The 27,634-nt window shown below is 38.9% G+C and overlaps 2 protein-coding genes across 2 annotated transcripts in view; one reads left to right on the forward strand and one right to left on the reverse strand.

Moving 5' to 3' along the window:
- Positions 1-27,634, forward strand: part of IQGAP2 (IQ motif containing GTPase activating protein 2) — a gene marked incomplete at both ends in the record, with an annotated part of 120,340 nt that overhangs the window by 86,568 nt on the left and 6,138 nt on the right. Inside the window, 16 exons of the mRNA XM_079548113.1 lie at positions 5,219-5,309; positions 9,548-9,709; positions 11,195-11,337; positions 14,121-14,291; positions 15,523-15,606; positions 16,279-16,350; positions 16,515-16,584; positions 16,902-17,110; positions 17,791-17,940; positions 18,199-18,362; positions 18,925-19,149; positions 19,714-19,854; positions 20,182-20,266; positions 22,443-22,675; positions 24,622-24,754; positions 26,791-26,893. Of these exons, the coding sequence (XP_079404239.1) occupies positions 5,219-5,309; positions 9,548-9,709; positions 11,195-11,337; positions 14,121-14,291; positions 15,523-15,606; positions 16,279-16,350; positions 16,515-16,584; positions 16,902-17,110; positions 17,791-17,940; positions 18,199-18,362; positions 18,925-19,149; positions 19,714-19,854; positions 20,182-20,266; positions 22,443-22,675; positions 24,622-24,754; positions 26,791-26,893 (2,236 nt within the window). The remainder of the gene's footprint in view (positions 1-5,218; positions 5,310-9,547; positions 9,710-11,194; positions 11,338-14,120; positions 14,292-15,522; positions 15,607-16,278; positions 16,351-16,514; positions 16,585-16,901; positions 17,111-17,790; positions 17,941-18,198; positions 18,363-18,924; positions 19,150-19,713; positions 19,855-20,181; positions 20,267-22,442; positions 22,676-24,621; positions 24,755-26,790; positions 26,894-27,634) is intronic.
- Positions 196-3,057, reverse strand: F2RL2 (coagulation factor II thrombin receptor like 2; the record flags this gene model as incomplete). The annotated part of the gene is made up of 2 exons (XM_079548580.1): positions 196-1,283; positions 3,003-3,057. The coding sequence occupies 2 exons, from the start codon at positions 3,055-3,057 to the stop codon at positions 196-198; spliced, it is 1,143 nt and encodes a 380-aa protein (XP_079404706.1).

Genomic DNA, 27,634 nt, shown 5'->3' on the forward strand with positions numbered 1-27,634 from the left:
AATAGAGAAGTATGTTTGATGATGCCTCTTGTGTGGGGTTTGGAAGAAGTAAATTTCACTGAGGTTCATGATTTAACAACCTTAGAATTTTTTTAATTTTTTTTTTAGATTTAATTGTCAAATCTGAGGTTTATTGCTGCCTGGGTTAGTACTATACAAAATCATAATTCCAATAATATAAATATAGAATAAAATTCACATTTCCCTGGTTATTTTAACCATTGTTAGGTATATATTGGATTGACTTCGTATTTTTGACATTAGAAAATAAAGGAAAGGATCAAGACAGCTGTTTAAGCTGCTAAGGCATAAAGCTATCAGATAAAAAGAATACAAATTATCTGTGTTGTAGTAGTAATAGTTGATATGATGGATAATAAGAATAATATTGCTTGGTACAAAGCAAATAGCAAAGATGGTAAGAATCAAAAGACTGACTTTCACATACCAGAACCACTCGTGAGTCTTGAGTGTTCGAATAATCGAAACATAGCAGAAAATGATGATTGCAAGAGGCATTAAGAATCCAAAGATAGCTAAAGAAACATAGTAGTAGAACTGGAAGGAAGATACAGTTTTGCAGGCACTGTGCACATCATGGCAGGTGTAAATGCCCAGTTGTTTCACGTAATAGGTTTGCTGCATTATGCAGAGTGGGAGCATGTACAAAAAGACGATGGTCCACACAGTGGCACAGACGGCAATGGCATAGGTGCGTTTTGGCAGGCTCTTGTAGGTGAAAGGGTGAACGATGGCCACATAGCGACTGACGCTAATGCACGTGAGCAGCAGAATGGAGCAGTACATATTGCCATAAAATACCACAGTTGTAGTTCGACACATAATTTCTCCAAAAATCCAGTTGTTCTTGTTGATATGGTATGCTATTTTGAATGGCAGCATGATGCAGAAGAGCAAATCTGAAACAGCCAAGTTTGTGTAGAGGATGGCAGTGCACACAGACCTGATTCTGAAGAGCAGCATCCACAAAATGATGGCATTAGATGGTACACCCAGTAAAACAGCACTGAGGTAGACAGTGGGTATTAACTTGGTGCTCAGAGAACTAGTCAGGTATTCCAATGTGGTGTTGTTCACTTCTGTTAAAGTGGAGTCATTATATTTCTTCACAGAACTTTTGTTTTCCTTGATATGGATTGTGTTTGTCTCCCCTTCTATAGCATGAGGTGGGATGTAATCATAGTCTCTTGGTAAAATCCCACGGAAAGTCTTGATAAGAGACACAGTTTTAATTGCAGAATCATTCAGCGAAGACTCTAAAGCTCAAAAAAAAAAAAAAAAAACCAAAAAAAACCTGTTAGAATAGGTGAACTACTGGATTGGGAATACAATTCACCTTCAAGTAAGGAGAAAGGTAAACCTCTCCATCTGAAAAAGGACTTGTGTTTAGAAAGTTTGGTGGTGCTCCCCATTGCTTGGCTGTTCAACTGTGCTCAGGAACAATCTTTGTTTACTTGTAATTTTGAACCCAACCTTGAAAACATAGTGTGAATGTAATGCTAAACTGATTTTTCCTGCTTATGAGATGCTTTCAGTCATCTTTATCAAAATTTTCCAACACTAGTTTAAAGCTTGCCTTGTAGGGTTTTTTTGCAAGGTGTTAGCAGTGTTGGTAATTTGTTACATAATAAGCAACTTTGATCTAGACTTGGTAAGAATATCCAAGCAAACAGCAGTGCTATCCTTGTCACTTAGTGAATGAAATACATGACTGAAGAAGACGGAAAGAGCAATGCCTTGCCTAGCACAGGCTGGAAATTTCAAATTTTCAAACTTGAAAATAATTTTAAAAATAATTTTGGTCTTGTGTACCAAATTAAGTCAAATTAAAGTTACATTGCTGTATTGGATTCTGTCTAACACAAACTAAGACCTTTCAGCACCTTGTACATGAGGAATTATGGTCCTAAAAGCTGAATGCAAATGTTTAGACTGATGTTATATCAAACTCATTGGAAGGTGAATAAAATTTTTCATGCACCGGGAATATTTTTTGAATCAGCAAATATCACTGACTTGGGAGCAAAGCCAGTGATGCTGGTTACTCTGATGCCTATTCCTCAACGCTTAGTAGAGAGCTTTGTAAAGGCATCTACATTTCTTACTGAAGTATGAATGTGTTCCACACGTGGTCTGAAAGTATTTTGCAGAATAATTGTTGCAGAATGAACAGCTGCAAAAAGAATTTTTGCATTTAAAAAAAAAGTCTTGGCTGTGTTTGATGCCAAAAGACTTCATGCAAGGCACAGAGTGTGGATCTTGAAACTGAAATTCAGAAGCAAGTTGAAATTTGGATGAAAACCTGTGGGTGCTTCCAGATTGAAACAAAATATGGAAAATAGCTTTATTCAGGCTCAGTGCTGTGAATCTGGCAAGATTTTGGTAGAACATTTAGAAATCATGATTAGTGTGCCTCTACCTCTTTTAGTAATTTTCTGGGTGATAAATAAAAAAATAATTTTAGCCGCTATTTAAAAGATAGGTGCAAGTATGCATATCTGTTTCATACAAAATGTAGTTTCTAAAATGGCTTCATTTGAAAGCAGCTATCATTTTAGTTAATTAAAAAACAAGTAGGCTTACTGTTCAGTCATTTCAGTGATTTTTGTAACAGCAGTTCTCAGAAAATTTCCTTCTAATAATGCAGTCTGAGGTTGCAGTTCTGTTGAACGTTTCAAAGCGGAAGGAACGTGACTGTACAGGTTGAAGTGTATCATCTCACTACATAAATATGATGTGTTTTCAGAAAGGAAAGAATGATTCCGTAGGTAAAAACCCCTTACTGAAAGTGACTGGGGAAAGAGAAAAGTAGTCCAAGGTATAACTGAAATGGAATGAAATTCTGCCTAAAGTGAAACTTGCCGGAGTGTAGCAAAATGCAACGGACTGTGTAAGCCAGTAAAGCCAGTAAAGCACCAGGGTTATCAAAAAGCAAATGTTATCATCTAAAATTGAAAGTTTATACAGAAAGTAGAACTGACCTGTCGTAAAAGTTGATGTTAGAGAGAGCAGTCCAGTGAAAACCAGAATCTTCATTGTAGTTTGCTAAATCCAGATAGCAAAGAAAAGGCAACACAGTTTTAGTTCATCTCAGTGGTGTTGGGAGGGGATTTTCTTCCGTCTTTAAGGCACTAAGGCACAATTGATCTGTTCTCCCGAAGCATCCTGTAGGCATGAGATTTATGGCAAGGAGCTAGTTTGTTCTTTGTCTACTACAGCAAGAGGGTGTGACGTATCCAAATATGCACACATGACTCAGTTTCAGCCTCTGCCCAACACAGATTAAATTGCTTTACAGCAGCAGTTTAACTCCTAATTTACCACAGTCCTGAAGATCATGGCAGTAAAGGGAAAAGGGGAGGATCAGATGGAATTTCTATGTACAGGTATTTGGGGAAAAAGGTATCTTCTGGAAAACCATTTGCTAAACACTCAGAGGTCACACCCACAGACCAGAAATTCTGTACTGCTGAACTCTATACACTTCTTGGGGAGAGGCCAGAAGTGGGGAAGAGTGTGGTGATCTTGGTTTAGAAAATGCAGAGATGAAAGTAAACCACAGGGATACACATATGCCTTAAGACAACATTGCTATGCTTCAGTTTCTCTGCATCCACCTAACAGCCAGTTGTGACTGCATCCCAGCCCAGCTGCCTGCTCTGGCAGGCCACTTACCCCCCTTTTGCAGCCTCTCAAAATTTTACTGTTTTGTTGATCTCTTCCTGTTCCTCTGCCTGTGTGGGTGTTTTCTGTTGTTTTTTCTTAAATTTACTTCCATATTCTCCTCCCACCACCTCCACCTAAGCCAAGAAGCAGTGGCTTGCTTCCAGCAGACAAAATTATTGTGAGTTCTGGTCTAGCTTCTAAGCTAGAGGCAAGGCTTAGCATAAACAGATCTTGGCTCCAGAACAAAATTTGTATCTGTTTTTGTACTTAATGCGCTGAAACTGAACACCAGATAAGAAATTCTTCTCAGTTTCGCAATTCTTTGCTATAAATTCAGTCATGGTGTGGGAGTTCAGTAAATGCACACTCAAGGATTAATTCTAGCTTTCTACTACACTTGCATGCATTCATTGTCATGCAATTGCCTGATGCCACTTGACTTTATTTAGATATTCTAGTATGTGTTTACACAGATGATGGAAACAGAGGTGTTTTTGTGCCATTTTTTACTCAATTTTTTTTGCAATTTCTATGGATAATATATTTATAAGATTTTTTTACATGGAGTTGGTCCCTATGACAATAATATCCACTGTGAAGATGGTTCTTTGCCTGCCCACGAGTGTTTGACTTTGTATCTCTTTCTGGTTTTTATTTTCCATTATATTTATGTATGTGTATATATATGTATTCCCAGATTTTGATTGAACCAGTATGTTGCTGTTTCAGTCATCATCAGTCTCTTATAAATCTCTCACACTTACTGCTTCCATGGGCAGAATCCGGTGCAGCCCAGAGTTTCATAGGGTCCTGCCTGTGCATCCCTTGTGCTGGCAGTTTTTGTTGCAAACTTCTACCTGTGGTTGTTTAAGCTGTTAACACCTGCATTCTTCCAGGTGTAATATTGCCCATTGTAGCCATAGGCTGGAAGTATAGGGATAAGGATTACCTTGTAAGAGGCACCCTCTCTTTTATTTTGGGTATGAAGTCATCATGCAGGGTCAACCTGTAGAAAGTGAGACCAGCTCTACTGCTCAGCTCCTGCAACCTTTGCCACCCAAGCTTAGTTATCACTGCTAAACCTGAGCTGGCTTTTTATGCCAGCTTTTGCCAGTATTTTGTTATGTAGCCCTTATTCACACACTCTTCTCAAACAAGGGATTTGGAATGAAAACTAACTTCTTATGCGCTACCGGTGCTACTATCACAGGGCAGGCTGACATTTGCATTTATTTAATGTTTCGATTACTTTGCTGATGTGTTATGGAAATTGAGACATTTCCAGCTCTACTTAAAATTTCTATTCATCTAGCAGGATGGAGTCTTCTATGTGTGAAAACTTCGAGAACTTTTGTTTGAGCAACAGTTTAATCTACTCAGCAAATAGAATACGAACTTGTTTTACTGTTCATTTTAAGCAGTCCAATAGTGGTCGAGGGCTTTGTGAAAGGAGTTTGTGTTAGCTCTATCAGTATGTTCAAATACTGTTCTTAATTCATTTTTGTAAGGCGTTTCTCTATCCCTTTTCCAGGAAACCCAAGATGAATCAGCAGTTCTGTGGCTGGATGAAATACAAAAGGGAATCACTGATGCCAATAGCAATATAAAAGAAGCTGCAATCTGTAAGCATTAAGCTTCATCTGTGTTGTTCTTGTTCTTAGTCTTGGTCTTGAAAAACTGAAGTCGATTATTTTTTTTTTTCCACTTCAGGGAAGTGCAGCAACCTTTTAAATACACTGAAAGAAACAGATGAATATTCTTTGTCATACTGAACTTAGGGTGATTTATGTCTGCAGGGTTATTGTTGGCTTTATCTGTGATTACACAGGTTAATGGGTCCAACATTTCCAGTGTCAGAGTACTTTCATGTATCTGTTGAAACAAAAGGAAACAAGGATGGGAAGATGTACTCAAAAGTTTATTTTGCTTCTTTAAGACTAAATGTATGTACCTTGATGTATGTTGTAAATCTTTCAGAATTTGCTCTAACAACTTATTTCTATGTAACGCCTTTCATTAAGTGCTAGCAAATAAAGATTAGGAACATATACTTCAAAACACTTTAAAATTACTTAGAGACATATACTTAAAAGTACATAATTACATATGCTTTAAAATAGCATAATAGCAAAATTTAAAAGAAATTAAAAAGAACACTCAGGCTTTTTGGAATAGTACATATTCTTATAGCTTCTGAAAAGGAGGAAATGTGTAGGAAAAAATGCTGAGGTGCAGTCTGTCAGGACACTGTGTACAAGATGAACTCAATGCCTTCTGTGAGTGTAATGTAACTAATTTTGGTAACGTACCTGTAGCGTGTAATTACTTTGGGCCAGCATAGACCTGACAAGGGTTCAAGCTTCCGATTGGCCTGGGTCATCTCCTGCTTGAATTGGCTCCAGAGGCAGATGGGATGAGACTGTGCCACTTTCTTTTGCACCCTGAGAGGTTAAGTACAGCTGCTGTATTCAGCCTTCATTAATGCAGTGCTGTCATTTGTTTACCTATAGGCAGGCTATGTCAGTATTAGTGCTTTGAAAATCGTGGATGGAGCAAAACAAACATGGCCATCTATTACAGCATTAAACCTCTTATATGGTACAGAAGCAGCCAATGTAATGTTACTATTTTTGATCTGTCGTCCTAATTCAACCAGTGAGTTGTACTGAAGACACTTAACATCCACTACACATCTAACAAAATCGTATTGATTGTTTGCTGGCACAGGGTCTGATGCACGTATGTATTCTGCAGAGCTGATATCCACTTCTTCCACAAAAGAGGGTTCCTTTCAATGCTACCCAAAGGCATGAGAAAGCCTGAGGAAACATCTGGGCGTAGAGAAGGGAAGGAAATGCATAACTTATAAACAGATGTGAACTAAAGAATGACTTGAAAACATGCCTGTTTGTGTCTACTGCTGTAAGAATCTTACAAACAGATCACATAAATTGCTTACAGAAATCAGTTATTATCCATATATAAGTACCATGTGATACTGCAAATGATAACCATAGCTCTGCTACCAGTTGTTGTAGTGAAGCTTTCCTTTGTGTAATCCATGCCAGTTTTCACAGTAAATACACAACTTTTCATAATCTAGTATGATCAGTTTTAAGAAGTCCCTGTCGGAAATAAGTGCTAGAATCCTGTGCTCTGCTCTCCAGGTTGAAATGAAGCAGTGTCTGAATAGCACATTCATCAGAAGTGCTCTAGGATTTTGGAACTAAAAACTGATATTTCCCCACGGCACAGAACCTGATACTTGCTGTAACAAATGCATCCTGTTTTGGGAAGTTAACATGTTCTGTTCACATAGTCTAAACTTAGAAAGCTCAATTCATTACTTGGAAATGAACTTTTATTTTTAACTACCTCGGAGAAGTTGTTTTTGAAAGACAAACAACTCCTACACTTCCCCCTAAAAACTTGTGTACAAATATAAAGGCAATGTAAGTCTTGTTTTTGTTTCACTCTGGACTAAATTTTTTTTTTAGATTTCTGCAGTAATGGCAATAGCACATTAAAACTCTCACATAAAAAACCCTCACATAAAAGAGGGTACTGACCAGTGACACTGGAGGAGTTTTGAACACTCCTCAAGTTATTATAGTGCTTTAAATAATTTATATATTAAAAATTTTCAAACTATTGCCTTTACAAACCGTCCTGACAGTAACAGACTCTGTATCTTTGTTCAGGAAGACCTGAAGATCTATTTGATAAAAACTTAATTCTTTGTGGTGTTTGCTGTGCAATTTGTATCACCTTATTTTTATTCTCTCAAATTATTTCACCCATTGTAGTCCTTGTTCAAGTGGAGTCAAAATGAGATTGGCCGAATATTATCTGTGTAGCATGACAGCTTTCAGAAAGAGATATCAGTGCAGACCTTCAGCGTTCCCTTCAACGGGAAGGGGCTGTCTGTTGAAGTAGTGCCTGTCTTGGAAAAGCTGTGTTATAGAAGAGAGCTGATCTTTGGCCCCATTGAGAGCTCAGGCTTATCACAGCAGGCAGCTGCATCTTTGTGTATTTTTGCTGCTTAGAGGGAGGATGGGTGCAGAAGAGCCCTTCACTGTTCTGACCTACTGGAGGAGCAGGTCTCTGCGCTGCCTGATTGGGACGACTATGGCTCACATAACTCGTAACGTTACAGAACTATGTGGGCCTTAATTAGAGCAGCAGCAGCAGAGTTAACTGTTAGCACATCAGTGCAAATGATTGATTTCTATTGAATTGGTATTTTCTCCATGCTGTTTTTTCCTTATGCTTTCCTGCTAAAATAAAGGCATGATTAGTTAGAAGATGATAAAAAGCTAGGCAACGGAGGATCTGCAGAAATAATGGTTAGCTGCATTGCATCCACTTTTGTGTTTTCCAGCACCTCCAAAAAAGAACAAAAATATTCAGTTACTAGTGACCGGAGCTGAGAAAGTAGATGGGAACATATCTGACTAGGGCTGAGCCATCTGGGCCAGCAGCATATAATGCTGCTGTTAATGTACTGCTTCCTGAATTCCTCACCGCTAAGGCTGTATGCCTGGGCACCATCATACCACAACTGGCCATGACTTACTACAGCCTTATGGGAAGCATGTGCTTAGCACAGCACCCTTCTTTTGAAGCACAAAAACATACCAGGATGCAATCTGGTGGAGGTCCAGATGGTAATGGTGTGATATTGTATACTCCCCTTGTTTCTGAGCTGGCCGCTGTGTTCTGTGGAGGTGGATCTGTTTCTGTTCAGACAAAGCTGAGTATAACCATTCCACTTCAGTCAAACCAACCACCGAGGAAAACTGTATTTTGCTGAGATGGTGTCCTGCTAGCTCAGTCCCACAGAGTGCCTCCTGCATGTAAGCTAGGACTTACTTCTGATGCTGAGCACCTTTTGTCAGGCTTTAGATGGAAAAACATAGGCCAAGCAATGAGAGGGAGACCTTTTTTGGAGAGTTAACCCTTTTTATCTTGGTGCAGGAACACAAAGTGTAGTGTTCGGTGCTGCAGTGTGAAGGGCAGAGTGGGCTGCATAGACTTAACTGATATATAATATATGGCATTCCAACTGTATACTTGTTCCTCTGTGTATGCACCTTGAGGCTTAGGTGTAAGGGAACATCACTTAGGATCAGAGAAGTAGTTTCTAAGCAGTGCCATATATACCTCTAGTATGCAGAGCCTTTCAAAGTGTTGTGTGCTGCTATGTACTATCAGGAGTAGAGATTTCACCTCTGGTGTAAGGGTTGCACAAAAAAAGGATGCTTGGGAAACCCTGAATTGTGGCACATGGGTAACTTAGTGTACCTGAAAGTTAGAGCATGTCTCACAACATTGCTTTTGTGTGCCCTGAGAGCAAGCTCTGCTTCATTGACAAACTCAGCAGCATGAGCTCACTGCACCAGTGTGGGACCAACTTCCAGTTTGAGGGGTGAGGAACACTTGCTTCAGGATCCCAACTATGATGCTGCAGTATTACAAAACTTTGCTGAAGACAATTGGAATTTATTCCAATTTTTCCTGCCAAAATTGAATCTGCATCTCTGTCAGGTTCCTGGGTGATGTGGTGCCTGCTGGGCAGGTTGAGTGAGGAACACCTCTCAGACCTTGTCCTGATGTCAGCTGCTGTTCTACTGGGGAGCAGATCTGCCGTCACTGCTCTCAGTCTGCTGTGACAGCATTCCTGCCTGTTGGAAAGCTGTTCTCTGAAATACTCATCCCTGTGAGTGTGATAGAGGCAATAAAAACACTGAACTGCTGTGTGTGGCATGCTGGCTGTGCACCAGCACAGAAATCCATTATGAGAGTTGCTAGAGGATAGAACAGTGGACATGTTTTTATTTCTGTTTTTATTTTTCCTTAGTGGCTGTTGGGATTTCAATGATTAACAAGAGCTTGGAGAAAGGTGATTCACAGCCAATTCTGATGACACTGCAGTCCAAGTTTGGCTTACGAGTTGCTTCAGAATGTGCTGAAACTTATTTCAAGAACCTCTCAGAAGCCCAGAAGCTGAAAACAAAAGATGGTAAAAGTTGTCCTGAACAGGACAGTTTGGTATTTCACTGTCACTGAGGCAACTGGGAAACTGGCATAATAGAGTGGCTTAAAATCACCATAAATTAAGGGGGGTGGGGGGGGAGGGAGGGTGAGGGGGTGGCTGCTAATTTTTGAAATGCTTTCAGAAATGCTATACATGCCCAAGTGCTTTTAACCTGATGGTGAACTGTTGCATGCATCGTTCAGAGCACAATGCACGCTGATGGAATAAGTCTGGCTACAACTGGAGTCTAAGATCAAATTAACCTTTGAGAGAACTCAGAAAATTCTCTTTGAATATCAGTAGTGCATCCCATCAGAAAATCACATGTCACGGAGTTGATCAGATCAATCTATGTCCGTGACAGGGGCGACAGGCCTCTGCCCTCCCCCCCCCAACCCCAGTCCCACAAAAAATGGGAAGGAAGGAAGGGAGGAAAAGAGCAGCGGCAACAATCTATGGAGGAAAACTTATTTTACTATAATATTGGAATACAAGATAACACAATATATGCAATTTAATTGAAATTGAGATTAATAAATCAGACAAGATGAGAGAGAGAGAGTTCCCGGGACCGATTCAAACCTGAAAAGCTTGGAACGGCTAGGAAAGCACCCTCCAGCACCCACTGCAAGGCAGCAAGAGAGCGCCCCCCCCACCCGGAAGGGCCAGATCCCGTGACTGCTGTAATGTACAGGGATAGGTACTTGGAATTGGGGCAGTGACATTTTAATGCCCCGTACACTACATGATGTTTTGATGTGGAATACTGAAAGCCAAAAATAAAAAACAAAAACAGAAAAACATAGAACCATGACATCACATTACTCCCTGATTTTGTCAGCAGACAAAGGAAAGTGTTACACTGCGTGCTTCAGCCTCAAGGGCTACTGTAAAAGGTCAGGCTCTGCTGGAGTGTCCATGGCCCATTTATGGACAGTGTAGTTTAAAAGAGAATCCTGCAACATGAGTTTGCAGACGGCGTTTTGCACAATTGACCTTATCAGCTATACTCTAGGGCCTTTTGTCCATGAGGAAATGAGGTTTTTCCTGCTTTTCAGGAAGCAGCCTTGTTTATCAAAGGCAGTGATATGGACACAGGATATCTCTGGTGGGAGCTCACTGTCAATAAGGCCCAGTGTCTGGCCAGAAGATGGCAAGAATGTTTTCCTAGAAGTAGTCTTGCATTTTTTCTGGAAAGTAATGGGAAACATGGCATATGCTGCTTCAGCATTAAGCTGAAAAGCATAGTGTGCTGAGTTGGTGAAGCCAACAGTGTACAAATCTCACAGATATTTTGTTCTAAAAGAGTGACGCTGTTCCATGTAATAAGATAGTTTGAAACATCCTTATATAGTGACTTTGCATATAAAATGGCTCTGTAGCTAAATGTAGAGATGAGGAGTGGATAGAGAAAGCTTTAAGTTATCAGTGTAATGAGACCTATCTGATAACAGCATATATTGCTTTCAGATTCTAATGAAAGTCCATGGATTAAACTCATAATGCAAAATATGTATAGTTACTACTACAATGTGGAAACTGAGGAAGGTACCTGTGCTGTCCCTGAAGGAGTTGTACCAAAAACTTCCTGGTTAACTGCTGAAGAAATCCAGGTAGGTGGCTAAAACATTTACTTTGATTGCAAGCTAATGAAGCATACTTGAGGGACAGACAACAAGATATGGCAGCATCAAGGCAAGAAGCTGTGCTGGGTGAGACTGAAGATCATTTTAGTTCAGTATCTGCTTCTGACAATAGCAGCGTCTTCTGTCAAAGATGACTGTAATTGCAGTCTCTTGTGGTTTTCTTATAGCGGTGCTTTACAGACTTCCTAATGGAAGGCTACAGTGTTGTTTTTAATATCCGCCAATAGACACTGGTGTGGGGAAGTCTGATTAGTTTTTACACATTTTTGTCTTCATATTGTCTCATGACAAAGAAATTAATGACGTGTTTGGGTGCAAGTGTAAACACTGTTTTATGTTTATGCTATACAAACAGCTGAACTCACAATGTAGATCCTTCACAAATTCTGACTGTATTCAAGAGAGTTTCTGTAGGCAGACTCCCTGGTACAGTAAACAGCTCTAGATGACTAACTTCTACAAAAACCTTAGAAGTATTAGGAAGGCAGAACCTGAATCCTAAAGTATATTAAAAAAAAAAAAACAAACAACCCTTCTCTTCCCCAAAATATAGCATATCAGGCTTGAAAGAAGTAGATACCTCCCATGAAATAGTAGCAAAGTACATAGGTTGCTCTGAAAATAATGCCTCCTATTGATTTCTGTGGAAACTACAACAGATACAGGAGCACAGTGGTACTATTTGATGGTGGAAATTCTCAACTACAAAAGAACTTGCTTCAACACAATCACCACTGTTAACTAAGCATTTTTTCCAGCAGTGAACAAGAACCTCCATGCCATGCTTGTTTAAGATATATAATATATATTTGGCAACATTAGAGATCAACCTGTGTTTCATAGCTGCTCTGACAGCATCATTGTTAGGAAAATGTTGCCCATGAAGACCATCTTCCATCTGCTTGGGCCAAGGAAAGTCAGAGGATGCCAAATCTGGACCATATAGTGGGTGTGGTTGCACAATCCAGCCAAGCTTGTCAGTGTGTTCCACCATCCTCAAACTGAGATGGGACCTGGTGTTATTGTGTTCTAAAAGCAAGGTTGTCTTCTTCTCTGGCTTGACTCTGAAAGTTCAAGCCTTCATCATGATGTAGTGGTTGAAACTGATGGTTTGTCTGTGTTCCAGGAAATCATAGAATTTGTCTGTGTTCCAGGAAATCATAGAATCATAGAATGGCCTGGGTTGAAAAGTACCACAATGATCATCTAGTTTCAACCCCCCTGCTATGTGCAGGGTCGCCAACCACCAGACCATGCTGCCCAGAGCCACATTCAGCCTGGCCTTGAATGCCTGCAGGAATGGGGCATCCACACCCTCCTTGGGCAACCTGTTCCAGTGCATCACCACCTTTGAATGAAAAACTTCCTCCTAATATCTAACCTAAACCTCCCCTGTCTCAGTTTAAAAATATTCCCCCTTGTCCTATCATCCTCATAAACAGCTGTTCCCCTTCCTGTATATACACTCCCTTTAAGTACTGGAAGGCCAAAATGAGGTTTCCCCAGAGCCTTCTCTTCAAGCTAAACAAGCCCGGTCCCCTCAGCCTTTCTTCATAGTAGAGGTGCTCCAGCCCTCTGATCATCTTAGTGGCCCTCCTCTGGACCTATTCCAAGAGCTTCATGTACTTCAGAAATCTAGATGGATCACACCTTTCCTTTTCCATAAGACAGTGCACTTTACCTCCTGAGGGCTGCATCTTGAGCCTTTTCTTCAGTGGGAAATTCATGTTAGCACTCCATGAACTGCTGTTTTGACTCTGGCTTGTAGTGGTGACACCGCTGCTTATAATTATACAGTCCAGGAAACTGCCACCTTCAGCCTTCAGTAGTAGGTCCTAACAAACATGCATACAGTGTTCTTTCTGTTCTTGTGTAAGCATTCATGGGAGCTACCTCTTGCAAACTTTGAGATATTCCAATGTTGCCACCACCATTTCCCACATGTTGAAGCCAATAGTCATTTCTGAACACATAACATTCTGTGGTCATAAGTTACTGATTTGAATGGATGAACTGACCGAGATACTCTTCATTTTATGGTGTGACAGCTGTGCATGACTGTCCAGAATGTGTCTTCCCATCACTTTTGCCACTGCTGAAATGCACCACACACTGCCTCACTGCACTCCGCTGTTTCGTCTCCATCAACATTCAGCAAGTGTTGATGAACATCAGTGGTTGCCATTTTTTTCTGCATGAAGGAATTCAGTGACATACCTTTGCTTCACATGCCCTTCCATGTCAGACACACTACTTTGTTAGACTGTTCCTCTCTTGCCACCTGTCACGTGGCAACAAAATGTAATGGGATACTGGTGGAAAGTCCAACCTCTACTGCTGTACCAACATTTGCCTCTGACAGTACAGATAAACATCATAAAATAGGAAACATTACTTTCAGAGCAGCCCCTATAAGCATTCACACTGATTAAAATATAGGGGAAAGTTGTATGGAATTGTATGTGATGAAAACTTCCAGGAAGGTGGTTGAGTCACCATTCCTGGATGTGTTTAAAAACCATTTGATGTGGTGCTCGGGGACATGATTTAGTGGAGGGTTGTTAGAGTTAGGTTGTGGTTGGATTTGATGATCTTTAAGGTCTTTTCCAACCTGAAAAATTCTGATTCTACGATGTGATGAGCCATACAGATAGAGAGAATACAGACCAGATTTCAGAATGGCTTTGAATTTGATAGGGTTTTTTTGCTTAGCTCCTTTTAAATGACCTTCTTCTGTGATTTCTTAACAGAACATTGTTGGGCAAGTTACAGCAGACTACAATCGGGAGCAGTTGTGGCTTGCTAATGAAAGTCTGATTGTTCAGCTGCAAGCCCAAGCAAGGGGATTCTTAGTCAGAAGGAATTTTCAGGAGAGAAAAGCATACCTCCAAAGCCAGGAACCATCTGCCATCAAAATACAGGTATTGTACTGGAACAAGAAGGTGATCTGGCTTGGGATACTTTGTGCATGTGACAGGTTAAGTGGCTGATCACTGCTGACAATATTAACTCAATCTATTTTCTTTAGCAGCAATACAGTCCTCTGCTTCTGCTCATGCATTCCCATACTAGTAGGAGTGTCCATTCCTTTAAATAGCAAACTCCCAGTCTACAAAGAGTGGATCATACCCACCTGCAGTCTAAACTATTTAAATGGAAAATGTTTAAATACATAGCCCTGGCTTTATTCTGAGGTGCTCAAATCTTGTGTGGGATACCTAGCTATGCACAAGACAAAATCAGAAGCTTCATTGAGTATCGATGCAAAAATTCCTTGGCAAAGCATAACTTGAGAAATGCATTCCTTTCTACACTATCCAAACTTGTAAGTGGTTTGCCTGTGCTCCATGAAGTCATAACTGGGTAGGGAGTGGCAGCTAACCTGGTATTCTTGGGCTCTGGCAGTATTACTTGGACTTTTTGAGTAAAAGGCCACCTCTTTTGAGAAACAATTTATTCAACTCCTGAAGAAAATCAGCCAGATACCCCTCCCAAAGTTATAAAGAAATGTACAACTGATTGTTTTATATCCTATAGTAACTTAATGAATTATGATATTTAATACTAGTAGCTGTTCTCTCGATTCCTTTAACTTTTCTGCATGGTGCCTGGGCTCAGTAAAGGAATGCACCAGTGCTTGAGGGATTTAGGGTCTATGAAAAAAGTATGGAGAAGTTTAGGTAAATGAAGTCATTGTCTGATTGTCTTCCATGGCATTAAAAGAGAAATGGCTTATGGAATGCCAACAAGTAGAAGACAAGAATGAAATAAAGAGTATAAACAAAAGATAAAGTACAGTAAAAGTTGAGAGCAGCCATATTATCTGTCTTGTTGAGGTCCTTACCAGTGTTTGCTTCTGAACCACCAAAGTGAGCCAAATGAGGGAACTGGGAGTTTTTTTTGTCTGTGTTACAAGGTGATGATACTGAATGACTTAGGAATTCCAGCGACTTAGGAATGAGATTAGGAAAAGAGCAATGTGTCAGGGCACCATAAAAATACAAGCAAGCTTACTCATGGGCTAATTAACTTGTTATTACAATGACAGTTTTTCTGTATGTGGTACTTTTTTGTTAGTGATTTCAGTGCATTTGCACATAGACTTGAATAAATTTTTGTCTCTTATTAGTTGTAATGGTCTCTTGCTTATAGGCTTTCTGGAAAGGATTCAAACAAAGGAAAAGCTATGTTGACAGGCTAAAGGTGCTTCAAAGCAATGTTGCTGCTATTGTCAAGGTAAGATTACACTGAGCCTCTGGATCTGAGTATGCTTCATCCCTTTAGTTGGTGCTCTGGTGCCTGGGAATCTGAGGCAAGCAGCAGAAAATGAGTTGACCTTGTGCTCCAGATGTTGACATGGTGTTGAAAGTCATTGACAGCTTTAGGAAACAGAAAGTCTATTGAAAGCTGGGTGTTTAAACTCTGTCAGGCTTTGCTGAGCATAACTGGCTCAAAATAGATTTCCTTACACTTCCCTTTCTTAATGCTAAGCTACAAAATATTGGAACTGACAGTGTTATTTCATTAGAAGCTGCATAATGTGTCTGAAAAATGTTTGCTTATCTTGGACTGACAGGACATGGTCAGGAGAGGATTGCAAACAGGACATTGATCTCTTTTGAGGGAGGTTCATTTACAAAAGACAGCTTAGGCTTGCAGATAGGAATTACTTCCAAAGATAATGCTAGGCATATTCTTAGAGCATCGAATTCACCCTGCTATTTTATTTAAAACCTTTTAATTTGGTCACTGAATTGTAGGAGCCTAATGCTGCAATCACCTAAGGTCCCAAACTTCTGAAAACAGTGCTTACAGCAGAGGACTGTCAGAAACGAGTTTAAAATGCATGCACTCAATTACACACAAATCATTTCTGCAGTGTCTCTTAAGCTGTAATTTAATTTTCAGATTCAGTCATGGGTCAAAATGTGGCTAGCAAGGACAGCTTACAGAAAGAGGCTGCAATACTTCAAGGATCATGTAAGTCCTTTTTCTTCATTTTGAACACGGAGAAATAAAGTAGGGGTAATATGACAGATGAGTGTTTCTGAGAATCTTAGTAATGAGACTGCAGGCTCTGCAGTAAGCTTCTGAACAGAAATGTGTCCTAACTTAATTATTTTCTTGATTTTTGTCCCTTCCAGAATGAAGAAATCGTGAAGATACAAGCATTTCTCAGAGCAAACAAAGCCAGGGAGGATTACAGGACACTAAGTAAGTGCTAAAACTTAATTATTGGATGTTTGGGAGAAAGTATGTGACTATCAATCAGTTTTTTAAAAACTTTCATCCAGGACTTTTTAGTAGAGGTGAAAAACACCAGGTTACAACTACTTGCACCTGCTTTTGAAGAAGAATGGGAAACTATTTTATATAGCTGTACTTACATAGCATGACAAATATTCAATTCTTGCTCTAAGTGGCATAACCTTCTTTTCTGCAGTTCGGATTTCCTCCACACTGATCAGTTTCCTGAGTTTTTCAGTGTTTATTATTGCTAACTAAAAAGTCTATTTATTTCAACTTTTCAGTTGGTGCTGAAAATCCACCCTTGCCTGTCCTGCGCAAATTTGCTTACCTCTTGGACCAAAGTGACTTAGATTTTCAAGAAGAACTAGAAGTAACAAGATTAAGGGAAGAAGTAGTTACAAAGATTCGATCCAATCAGCAGCTGGAGAAGGACTTGAATTTAATGGATATAAAGATTGGACTTCTGGTGAAAAACAGAATCACTCTTCAGGTCAGCAGGCTGTGCTCAGGTTCCTTTGGCATCCCAGCAGCATGTACTGACCACTTCCATGTACTCAAGGAGCTTGAGATTAAAAGTTAGAAAACATGTGATGATGGAAGTAATCTCAAGTGGGGGCACCTAGAGCAGGTGGCCCAGGTTGCTGTCCAGATGTTTTCTCAGTATCTCCAAGGAGAGAGACGCCTCAAACTCTGGGCAATCTTACCAATACATGATCACTTGCAATTTGTTAAAATTGGAAAATAAAGTCTTCCTTTGCTTGTCTTAAGTAACCTTGTCAAAATAGCTTGTGTAACAAGTTGCTCTGTTGTCCCAAGCAGTATATCTGTTTGCTATTGAATGTCACTCCAGGTGGTAATTGCTTGGCAGATTTTAAGCATTTTTCCTGTGGTAGAGTGGAATAGTCCTTTGATCATATTTGAGATCTTGTTCATTAATTAAAGGATGAATGAGTCCCTAAGTGAGATTGTGTTTCCCAGACAGTCACTGTTGCATAGCTATACTGGTGGCAAGGTAAAGATGTTCAAAAGATTGGTTAGGGACTACAATAACAAAATGTACTAAGTTCTCAATAAATTATCTTGTAGAAATCTTTAAAGTATTGAAAAAATGTTTATCTTTTTGCTTTTTTAGTGAATATAGTATCTAAATTTGTATCTCATTGTCTACAGGATGTTGTATTACATAGTAAGAAGCTTAATAAAAAGAGCAAAAGTCAGCTAGAAGAGATGGTTATGGTTGACAAACAGGGTATAAAAGGCTTGAGTAAAGAGAGAAGAAAAAAACTGGAGGCTTATCAACATTTATTCTACCTTTTACAGGTAAGTCAAGGTAGAAATCAATATGGCAGCAAATTGCTAAAGAAAAACATGAGTGCTTACTGTATTCTAACGTTTATAAGAGTAAACAATGCAAAAAGATTTCCAATGGATTATAGTATATAGACCACTGTAAAATGTTATCTCCAGTTTTTTTTAGTTTTTCCTGTAACTGAGAAAATCCTTATTATCCATGAATTGTGCAAGATACAGTGCTGTTTGTCTCGGAAAATAGTGAGGTAATTTGTTTGTTTTTTGTAGACTAATCCCACCTATCTGGCGAAGCTGATTTTCCAGATGCCTCAAAACAAATCAACCAAATTTATGGATACAGTCATCTTCACTCTCTACAACTATGCATCCAACCAGCGAGAAGAATATCTACTTCTCAAACTTTTTAAAACTGCTTTAGAAGAGGAGATAAAGTATATGCTTTTACTACAAAATTTCAGTTATCTTATAAATAGTTCAATTTATTTGTCATATCTGAATAATGATAATAATTCTGTTAAATTTTTCAGTTGCTGTAAAACCATGTGTATATGTAATTTGTTTTCAAAATAATTACTTGTTTCTTAATTTAAGCTATTTCCAGTTTAAAAAACAAAACAAAACAAAACAAAAACTATATTTCTATGATAGAGAATATTTTTTATAGAGTTGCTTGAAAAAGTAAATGGTAAGTCTTTTTGTGATTAGGAGTTTAAGGGTGAGAAAAGTAAACGTATGTTCTGAAAATGCAGAATTGGTGGGGAGAAAATAAAACCTTGCATTTCACAGGTATTTCAGCTCAGAGTAGTTATTTTGCTGATCACTTACTATGCTCTGTTCCAGGCACAAGCATTAACTCATATTAGCATTCAGAGAATAACTGTTAGATTGTTCTGTAAGACAAAATTATATGAAGTAGACAGCATAAATGTTTCAACATGCAAACATAGATAACTGCATATATAAGATCTAAGAACTCTTCTGTTGTTGATACAGCTCTAAGGTAGACCAGATACAGGACATTGTCACTGGAAACCCTACTGTCATTAAGATGGTTGTCAGCTTCAACCGAGGTGCTCGTGGACAGAACACTCTGCGCCAGCTCCTGGCACCAGTGGTGAAAGAGATCATGGAGGATAAATCCCTCATAATCAACACTAGTCCCGTGGATGTGTACAAGTCATGGGTAAACCAGCTAGAAATGCAGACTGGTGAGGCCAGGTGAGTAGGGAGATAAATATATCATACCATCTCGTGAATACCTGAGGGATCCTTCAGTTCAGTTCCCTCTTTCCTTCTCTGGCAAACAGTGCTTATATCCATACTTCCTTCCTGCACCTTTTGGAAGCACAATGAGAAGTTTTCTTGGAAAGGAGTGCTTGTAATATTTTACTTTAAGCCGATCTGAACAACAAAAAGATCATTTTCTTGGTCATGAACTTCAAAAGTCACGTATTTCATCTTTGTGTGTAGTTAATCATGCCATAAAAAGATTTACCCAGGTATTATTGTAATTTAATAGTACTGTTCCATCCTTCTGAGAAAGTATAGATTAGAACTTACAAAACCCCTTAAAGGGGCAGGCAGATGATGTCATATGCCACTCCTACTCAAATTAAATTCTCTCTCCAAAAAAAAGCTAAGGCACCTGAAATGTTTGTTGCAAACTTCAGCTGTATTTGTCATGCCTCCTTTTTGTGTTCACTGATGGTCCCTGTGAAGAAAAAAGAAAAATGTTCATTCTCAAATATATTTAGCATGGTCCGATGTCTGTTTGTTTCACAGTAAATTGCCATATGATGTTACCACAGAACAAGCATTAGCGCACACAGAAGTTGTCAATAAACTGGAATCATCGATTCAGAGTTTGCGAGCTGTCACTGACAAAGTTCTCACAACCATATTCTCATCTCTCAGTATGATGCCGTAAGTGCTGAGTGAGGTCTCTCCTAGCTTCTGTTCACGTGAGCTGTGAAGCTTCATGCAGACTTCACCAACGGTGATACTTTCCAATTACATGGCTTGATATGTGCTTCTCAAATGACATTCCCAGTAGAGGGAGTAGTTTCCCCACTTCAGCTTTGCTTTGGTTTTGTAAATGTCTTGAAAATTCTTGTATTTTCCAATGTTGTCTCATTTTGTGTTTTAAGTGGCTGAAGAAAGAGCCAATAATTTGGGTTACTAATATGATTTGTTTGTTTCATGAAAGTCTTTTCATTGTTTTACTTTTCATCTGTTCCATTCCACATGTAGTTATGGAATGAGGTATATAGCCAAAGTTCTGAAGAGCTCACTCCATGAGAAATTCCCAGATGCAACAGAAGACGAACTGCTAAAGGTAGATTTCCAACAACAAACTGCTAACAGCATGTTCTTTTAATGCCAAAAGGGATTTTTATTTGGTACTATCATTCTGAGGAACTGAGAACACCAATCTTTGTTGAAGGAATCTGGCATTACTTGGGTTGTGAATGGGTAATGGAAAAGAAGGGAATTCTGTTGCTACAACCTAGCTTTCTTAATCTGGGTCCTCAGCAATTCCTAGTGACAGTGCCCAACCTGTTTTGGAAAGCCAATTCAATAATGCTTCTTACCAGGTTGGAATTTCTGACATATCTTTCTTGTTTTGTACCCCACCAGCAATCCTTAAATGAAAAACACTGTGGTCTTTTTTTTTTTTTTTTCTTCCTGAACTTCACATATTTAAAGTCATAAGCAGGAAAAAAAGTTTGTAAATTAAAGGCAGAGAAAGAGCTCTCAGAATAAATTATTGCTATATCCTTTCATTGAAATACACTCACTTAAAATGGTTGTAAAAGTGGAAATGAGGCTTAGGCTGAAAAGCGTGAGTGAAGGGCACAGTACTGGCATAGTGATCAACCCTAGGCTGTCATTGTCATGGTGCCTCTCTAGAGGGCCTTAGGAAACTTGCCTACTGAGTCAACAGCCAATTGAGAGACTGCAAACTTTCACATTAGAGCTACTTGCATTTAAATAAATAGAATTTTCAAATTTGCTTTTATTAGTGTTTAATTAAATTGTTCTGAAGTTGCAAGATATTTGTTTCAATGGGATTTTCCTGTTATCTTTCCAAAGGATAAGTGTCTTTATAAATAAATAAAATTCTTAGTGCCCAATTTGAATGCTTCAGATTCCTCAGCTAAAAAAATAATTCTGCTTCTGTGCTCTAGCAGAAAAAACTGCCTGGAAACTCTTGCAGGCAGCATTTCTCAAGTAATTCCAACTGTCACTTCAGCAATACAGCCTGAAGTATTGCTCAGCTTTGAAAATAAGAAGAAAATGAACATGAGGCACCTATGTGTGAACGCTGTGTAAGCTGGAGGTTCTGCAGGTGACTACACATAACCTGAGGCTAACTGCAGAAAAAGTTCTGTTTCTGTAACTAAGAGGGATCTGAAATAGCCATCTGCATGATACAAACCATTGTAAGATTGCTATTGAGTGCAGTTTTGGAAAACCTGCTGTCTAGTCTCTTTAAAGATATTAGAAACAAGGAGCCCCTTGCCAATTAATATAGCTGTTTGTAGCACTCCAGAAAATGAACCTATTGAGATGGACCTACCAAAGTGTGTATGAAAGAACAGCAGTATGTGTTCAATTCAGTGTGTTACATTGTCTTGTATAAAGACAGCAGTACCAAAGTGAAATCTGATTGTACAAATCCATTACTGATCTTGGGAGATTCTTTAAAAGGCAAAATTTTAAATACAGAGAAGATCAAAAGTTTGGAATATCATTATTTTTTTTTTCCTGTTGGCTAAATCTAATGAAAGTAAGAACTGAACTTAAGGATGCACAAGTGATCTTTCAGGAGTTGCTAGGACAAAAAATTGATTCCACTCCTGTGTTAATATGGCATTTAGTACTTTAATGGACTAGACCTTTTGTGTTAAGTGAGTGTTTTTGGACGCTTGTTGAAGTATTGGAAAAATCTGTGGTGAAAGAAGCATTTAATTTTTCTCATCCATAATAGTTAAATAAACATCTCAGAGCCATTTTAAACTGAGTATTTTACTCCAGTGTTTAAAAATAACAAACTATAAATAGTCTTGGTTTCTGGCACTAGCTGGAATATGAATTTAGAAGACTTTGAAGCATGTCTGGTACGTTGCTGACAATCAATACCAGATGGTTGTCTTTAATAGAAATATTCTAATTTAAATCAAGCAGTTCTATTTTTGATTACTCTGGTAACTTCATGTCACTGCTAAATATTTTGGGAAGAGTTTGCACAAGAAAGTGATTGATGGCATGGAAGTATGCATGCTTGTTTTTTAATTATTCTGTAATGGCGTAGTGCCCATTACTGTGACTGCATCATATAAAACACCACAGACTCTTTTCAGTTGGCCATGTAGGTAACACGTACATCCCAGGAATCTTTTCTCATCATTTTCTACCAACAGTTTGTGTGATCCAAGTCAAAAATGACTTGTAAAATATAGTAAAATGCAATTACTGTATGTAAAGCAAAGTTCTCTTCATCTTCTTAGATTGTTGGAAACCTCCTTTACTATCGCTACATGAACCCTGCCATTGTTGCTCCTGATGGTTTTGATATAATTGATATGACAGCTGGGGGCCAGATACACCCTGACCAGAGGAGGAATCTGGGTTGTGTGGCAAAAGTCCTTCAGCATGCTGCTTCTAACAAACTCTTTGAAGGAGAGAGTGAACATCTGTCATCTATGAACACTTACCTCTCACAGACATACCAGAAGTTCAGGTATGGAAAGCTCTGACTAACAGCTATACAGTGCTACAGTAAGAACACTCTTCTAGAATGAGTAAGGCAGACAAACTAGTTCATGTGAATTCTTAAATAAATAAATAAAAATATATTGATCTGCCCTGCCCAGAGTTAAAATTGAGAGAATTTATCGCTGCAGAAGTTCAAGTAGTAGAATGTTGTATTTCTATTTGAGTTTTACACGGACTACTGATCAGCCCTGCTGATTTGGTTGCAGTAGGATTGCCACAAATACAGAAACAGTGTGCTCCTCAGCCAGAACTGAAAGTTTTTTTCTGGCAAAAAGACTTAAGATGAAAGTGTTGCTTTTTTCCATTTTTAATCTTTCATTTTTGTGAAAAAATTTTATTCTTGCATCTTTGTACTGTCGTAGGAAACTGTTTTGTTACACTCAGGGACACATATTTGTTGGGATTATGACCCATCTTTTGGGGTAGCTGCTATTGTCTTGCACTATTCTTCTGTCTTGTGACAAGCTCATTTTTGTAACATATGTCTTTACCATCCATCTTTAATGAAAGCAAGTATACCGTTATATAATAGCATATATAATGGGTTTCCTTGAGAGAGCAGCCATGAACACAAGGTTATTTATGCAGTTTAGTCTTTCTATTTATTGAAGATGCTATTTAAGAGCATACCATAAACATGAAGAATAGGATAGAAAGTATAGCAAGAATAACAAAAGTTAATGAAGGAGAGAATGTATGCGAGTTGGCTCTTTGACTACTACAAGAGGAAGAATCTCTCTTCCAATGAAGCCAACTTCTTTCAAAACTGAGTCTCCTGGGCTCTTCACTTCAAATAGAAGTTATTCAAAGTGCAAGGTTTTGCATTTGGGCCGGAAGAACCCCAGGCACCTGTACAGGCTGGGAGGAGTGGTCCTTGAGAGCAGCTCGGCAGAGAAGGACCTGGGGGTCCTGATGGACGAGAGACTTAACATGAGCCAGCAGTGCGCTCTGGCAGCTCGAAAGGCAAATGGGATCCTGGGCTCCATCAGGAGAGGGGTGGTCAGCAGGGACAGGGAGGTGATTGTCCCTCTCTACTCGGCTCTTGTGAGGCCCCATCTGGAGTACTGTGTCCAGGTGTGGAGCCCTCAGTACAAGAAAGACATGGAGATTTTGGAAAGGGTCCAGAGGAGGGCGACTAAGATGATCAGGGGGCTGGAGCACCTCCCCTATGAGGACAGGCTGAGGGAGTTGGGCTTGTTCAGCCTGGAGAAGAGAAGGCTGCGGGGCGACCTCATTGCAGCCTATCAGTACCTGAAGGGAACCTACACCCAGGAGGGGAGTAAACTCTTCAAAAGGGCTGACAATAGCAGGACTAGGGGAAATGGATCCAAGTTGAAGTAGGGAAGATTTAGGTTGGATGTTAGGGGGAAGTTCTTTGCAAGGAGAGTGGTTAGGCCCTGGAACGGGCTGCCCAGGGAGGTTGTGGATGCCCCGTCCTTGGACGTGTTCAAGGCCAGGTTGGACGGGGTCCTGGGCAACCTGATCTAAATGTGTATGTTTGGTGGCCCTGCTAGGCAGGGGGGTTGGAACTACATGATCCTTGAGGTCCCTTCCAACCCGGGTGATTCTGTGATTCTGTGATTATTTCCATGAAAATTTAAGATATAACTTTTAAAGCACTAAATTCAGACCTCTATAAACATTTGAAAAATGTCAGATTATCACTCCTTGCTGAGTAAGGGTAAAAAGCTAACATCGACAATAACATTTCAACAGCTGCAAAGCATCATTAGTGTTTGAAGGAATCTGTCAGGGACAATATATTTCTACATCAACACAAAGTGTTGACTGCAGATTATAAGAGAAATATAACACATGTTGAAGACTTGATTGTGTTTTATGTATACCCTAATTAAAGAAGAGAAACAATTATTCATTGTTCTCAATTGTTTATCATCTTTTTCTTCCTAGGAATTTTTTTCAGGCAGCATGTGATGTTCCTGAACCAGAGGAGAAATTCAATATCGATGAATACTCTGATATGGTGACCCTCAGCAAACCTGTCATATATATCTCTATTGAAGAAATTATCAATACCCACTCGGTAAGTGAATATACTTCTCAGGAGACCTGAGCTGTATGGATTGTAAATAATTGTAACAAATTGTCTCTGAGGAAAGTGTAAAATCTGTTTTTCTTTCTTTTGAAATAATTTCTTTAGTACCTGAAACACTATGGAATTAAGTATTAGATTTTCCTTTTCCTATAAGACTGCCTCCACTCATTATCTTGAATGATAATGTATGATGTGGGGAACATTTTCATTTTCATCGAGTGTGGCATTGCTAACCTATATTTATAAATATACTTTGTCATCTCGGTTAAGACACTGAGTCTAATTTGAAGTTACTGTTCCTCTGGGAAAATAGGAAAACTCAGTGCATTTTCTGACTCTTACGTCATTTGTTGTGTTGGAAGCAGATGCAAATGTCTGATTGAGAATGGACTGAGGCTGTGGCTTCCTGTCAGTTCTTTATGCTGGGTAAAGAACAGATTAACTGCAGTCTGTAGTATGACTCATTAGGATGTAAGTTAAACGTCTGCCACATGGTACTCATAAAGCTGGGGGGAGGTAACATTATTCATTTTCTAGCTTAAAAAAAAAAAGGGAGATGGGAAGGCATGGTAGAGAACAATGAAGAACTTCCCCATAACTTTGTCTGATAGACTACAGAAAAAATAGTATGCTTCCAGTACACTAGAGTGCAAATTGGCTTTATTCAACTGAAAATAAATAGCCTTGATTGCTAAAAACATCTTAGGTGGTTTGTCTTTGTGGGTATTTTTTTTTTTAATTTTGTTAAGTCATTGACTTATTTCTTTATGATAATCTTAGTCAAATATTTCTTCTAGTGAAGCTCATGGAACCATAACTGATTAATTATTACTATGCTATTTTATATTTCTTCACAAAATACAAAATGTAAAACAATTTTGTGGACACTAAAGAAAGGAGATCAATGAGATTGATGACCTCAAACATGACCACTACACACAGCTGTATGCCTAGAGAAAGCAAGCAGTCAAGTCTGAATACTACACATTCCCTTAATGCAGTAAATCTAGCACAGATAACCAGTATCACCCCTTCCACCAAACTTCCTGTGTGCCTTCATCTTCTCTCACTATACCTTCCCTGTAATGTGAATGTAAATTCAACTTCCTGCACTACAGCTCAAAAATTAGTTTGAATAACAGGAGATGAATAAACATCCCATCTTCTGCTATATGCCATTCAGCTTAAAAAACAAAATTCTCATATCTGCCCTCTGTCATCCCTGGTGATGCTTGTTTAACATTTGTTTTGGTTGCACAACTTCATAGGATGTAGTTGGAATGAGAGATCTGTTGGATTTGTCAGGTTTGTTTTGCACTTCTCTGTATGTCTCTCACCTTTGTACCGAATAATCTGTTCTGTGAAAGTATTTGTCATTTGTACTTGAATAGCATTATTTATTTTGGAGTTTTACCCAGTATGACCAGTGTTTCTCAGCAATTCTCACAATATAATCTTTATGTACACTGTGGTGCAGTTGCTGCACTTCAGAGTGGAAAAATTAAATTACAGGCCTGTAATTCTCATTAACTTGTTTTTTTTTTATGTAAAATTGAAATACTGCTTTGGGTTTTTAGTTGTCAGTATGGTAACTAACAACTTCTGACTGACTATAGTTTGCAGTACTTAAAAGATTTAGAAACCTGGGATGGTGTAAGGCATCTTCCTATGCACTACTGACCCCGTCTTCATCCCTCTACATGCTCAGTTCAGGATGCAACACTGAAAAGCTTTACTTGAGTCACTGCCCTTTATTATATTTTATTAGCTGTGAAGGTATATTTTGAACTTCTTTGTGCTCAGCTGTGATATTCAGCACTGGAAATGACTGCAGGAGGAACACAATAAGCTGCTTTGCATCAGGAACAATTCTAAACTTATTGTCTAGAACTGAGCATCCTTCCCATTCACTTTGGGTCCTCAAGAATACCAATCACAGTGGGTCTGGTGTTTTAGCATATAGTCTCCAGATTTGTATGCAAGTATGTTTTTCAGTCTAGAACTTCATTTACTTTTGTTTATAGCTACTATTAGAACACCAGGATGCCATTGCCACTGAACCAAATGACCTGCTGAACGAATTGCTGGAAGGGCTGGGACCTGTTCCTGATGTGGAGTCTTTCCTTGGTAGGCCATTATTCATCTTCATGGTTAACATCACTCTGGGGTGGGATTAGACAGGGAGTAGATTTAATTACTGCAAGGGACACAAACTCTCATCTCTTTCATGTTACCAGCCTACCAGAATTGTGCTCTGAAAACTTCTTCTGACATCATAGCTGAGCCTTCTGATAACGGAACTAAGTGCAGTGCTGCTCAGAGTCAGTACCTCCAGCTCTGTTTGACAGCATTGTTGTTTCATGCACAGCTTCTAATTTCAATATTGACCTTAAAGATGAATTACATTTTATATATATGATGCTAGTGCTTTTAAAAATTGTCAATTTGCGCTCAAATTGCAGACAGAAAATGATTTTTTAATAACCTGACCTTAAGATTTATTGTTAGTTGCAGAAGAACAGAGAATTTAAATAGCAGATTTTAATTCTGAGACTTAATTATCAAGATAAAAATGAAGTTTTAAAAGAACGCAAATGTGTTATAAGGTTGTAAGGAATAAATGTGGCTGACGTTTAATCTGCTATAATTGTATTAGAATGTGAACTGCCTTCCTTCCTGTTCAGAAAGAAGCTATAACATCACAGGTAATGCCAGCCTCCAAGTGAATAGCTATTTTGTTTTTCATTGTTACATACCTGCTAGGACAAAGAATGTTAAATTGTTAGTATTCTTTTAAAAGAAGTGTGATTCTCTTTCAGAGCAGTACATAGAAACAGAAGAAATTAGAGGCATTTCCAAAATATTGTA

This window comes from Tetrao urogallus (genome assembly GCF_951394365.1).
Source record: "Tetrao urogallus genome assembly, chromosome: Z".
Taxonomy (NCBI): Eukaryota; Metazoa; Chordata; class Aves; order Galliformes; family Phasianidae; genus Tetrao; species Tetrao urogallus.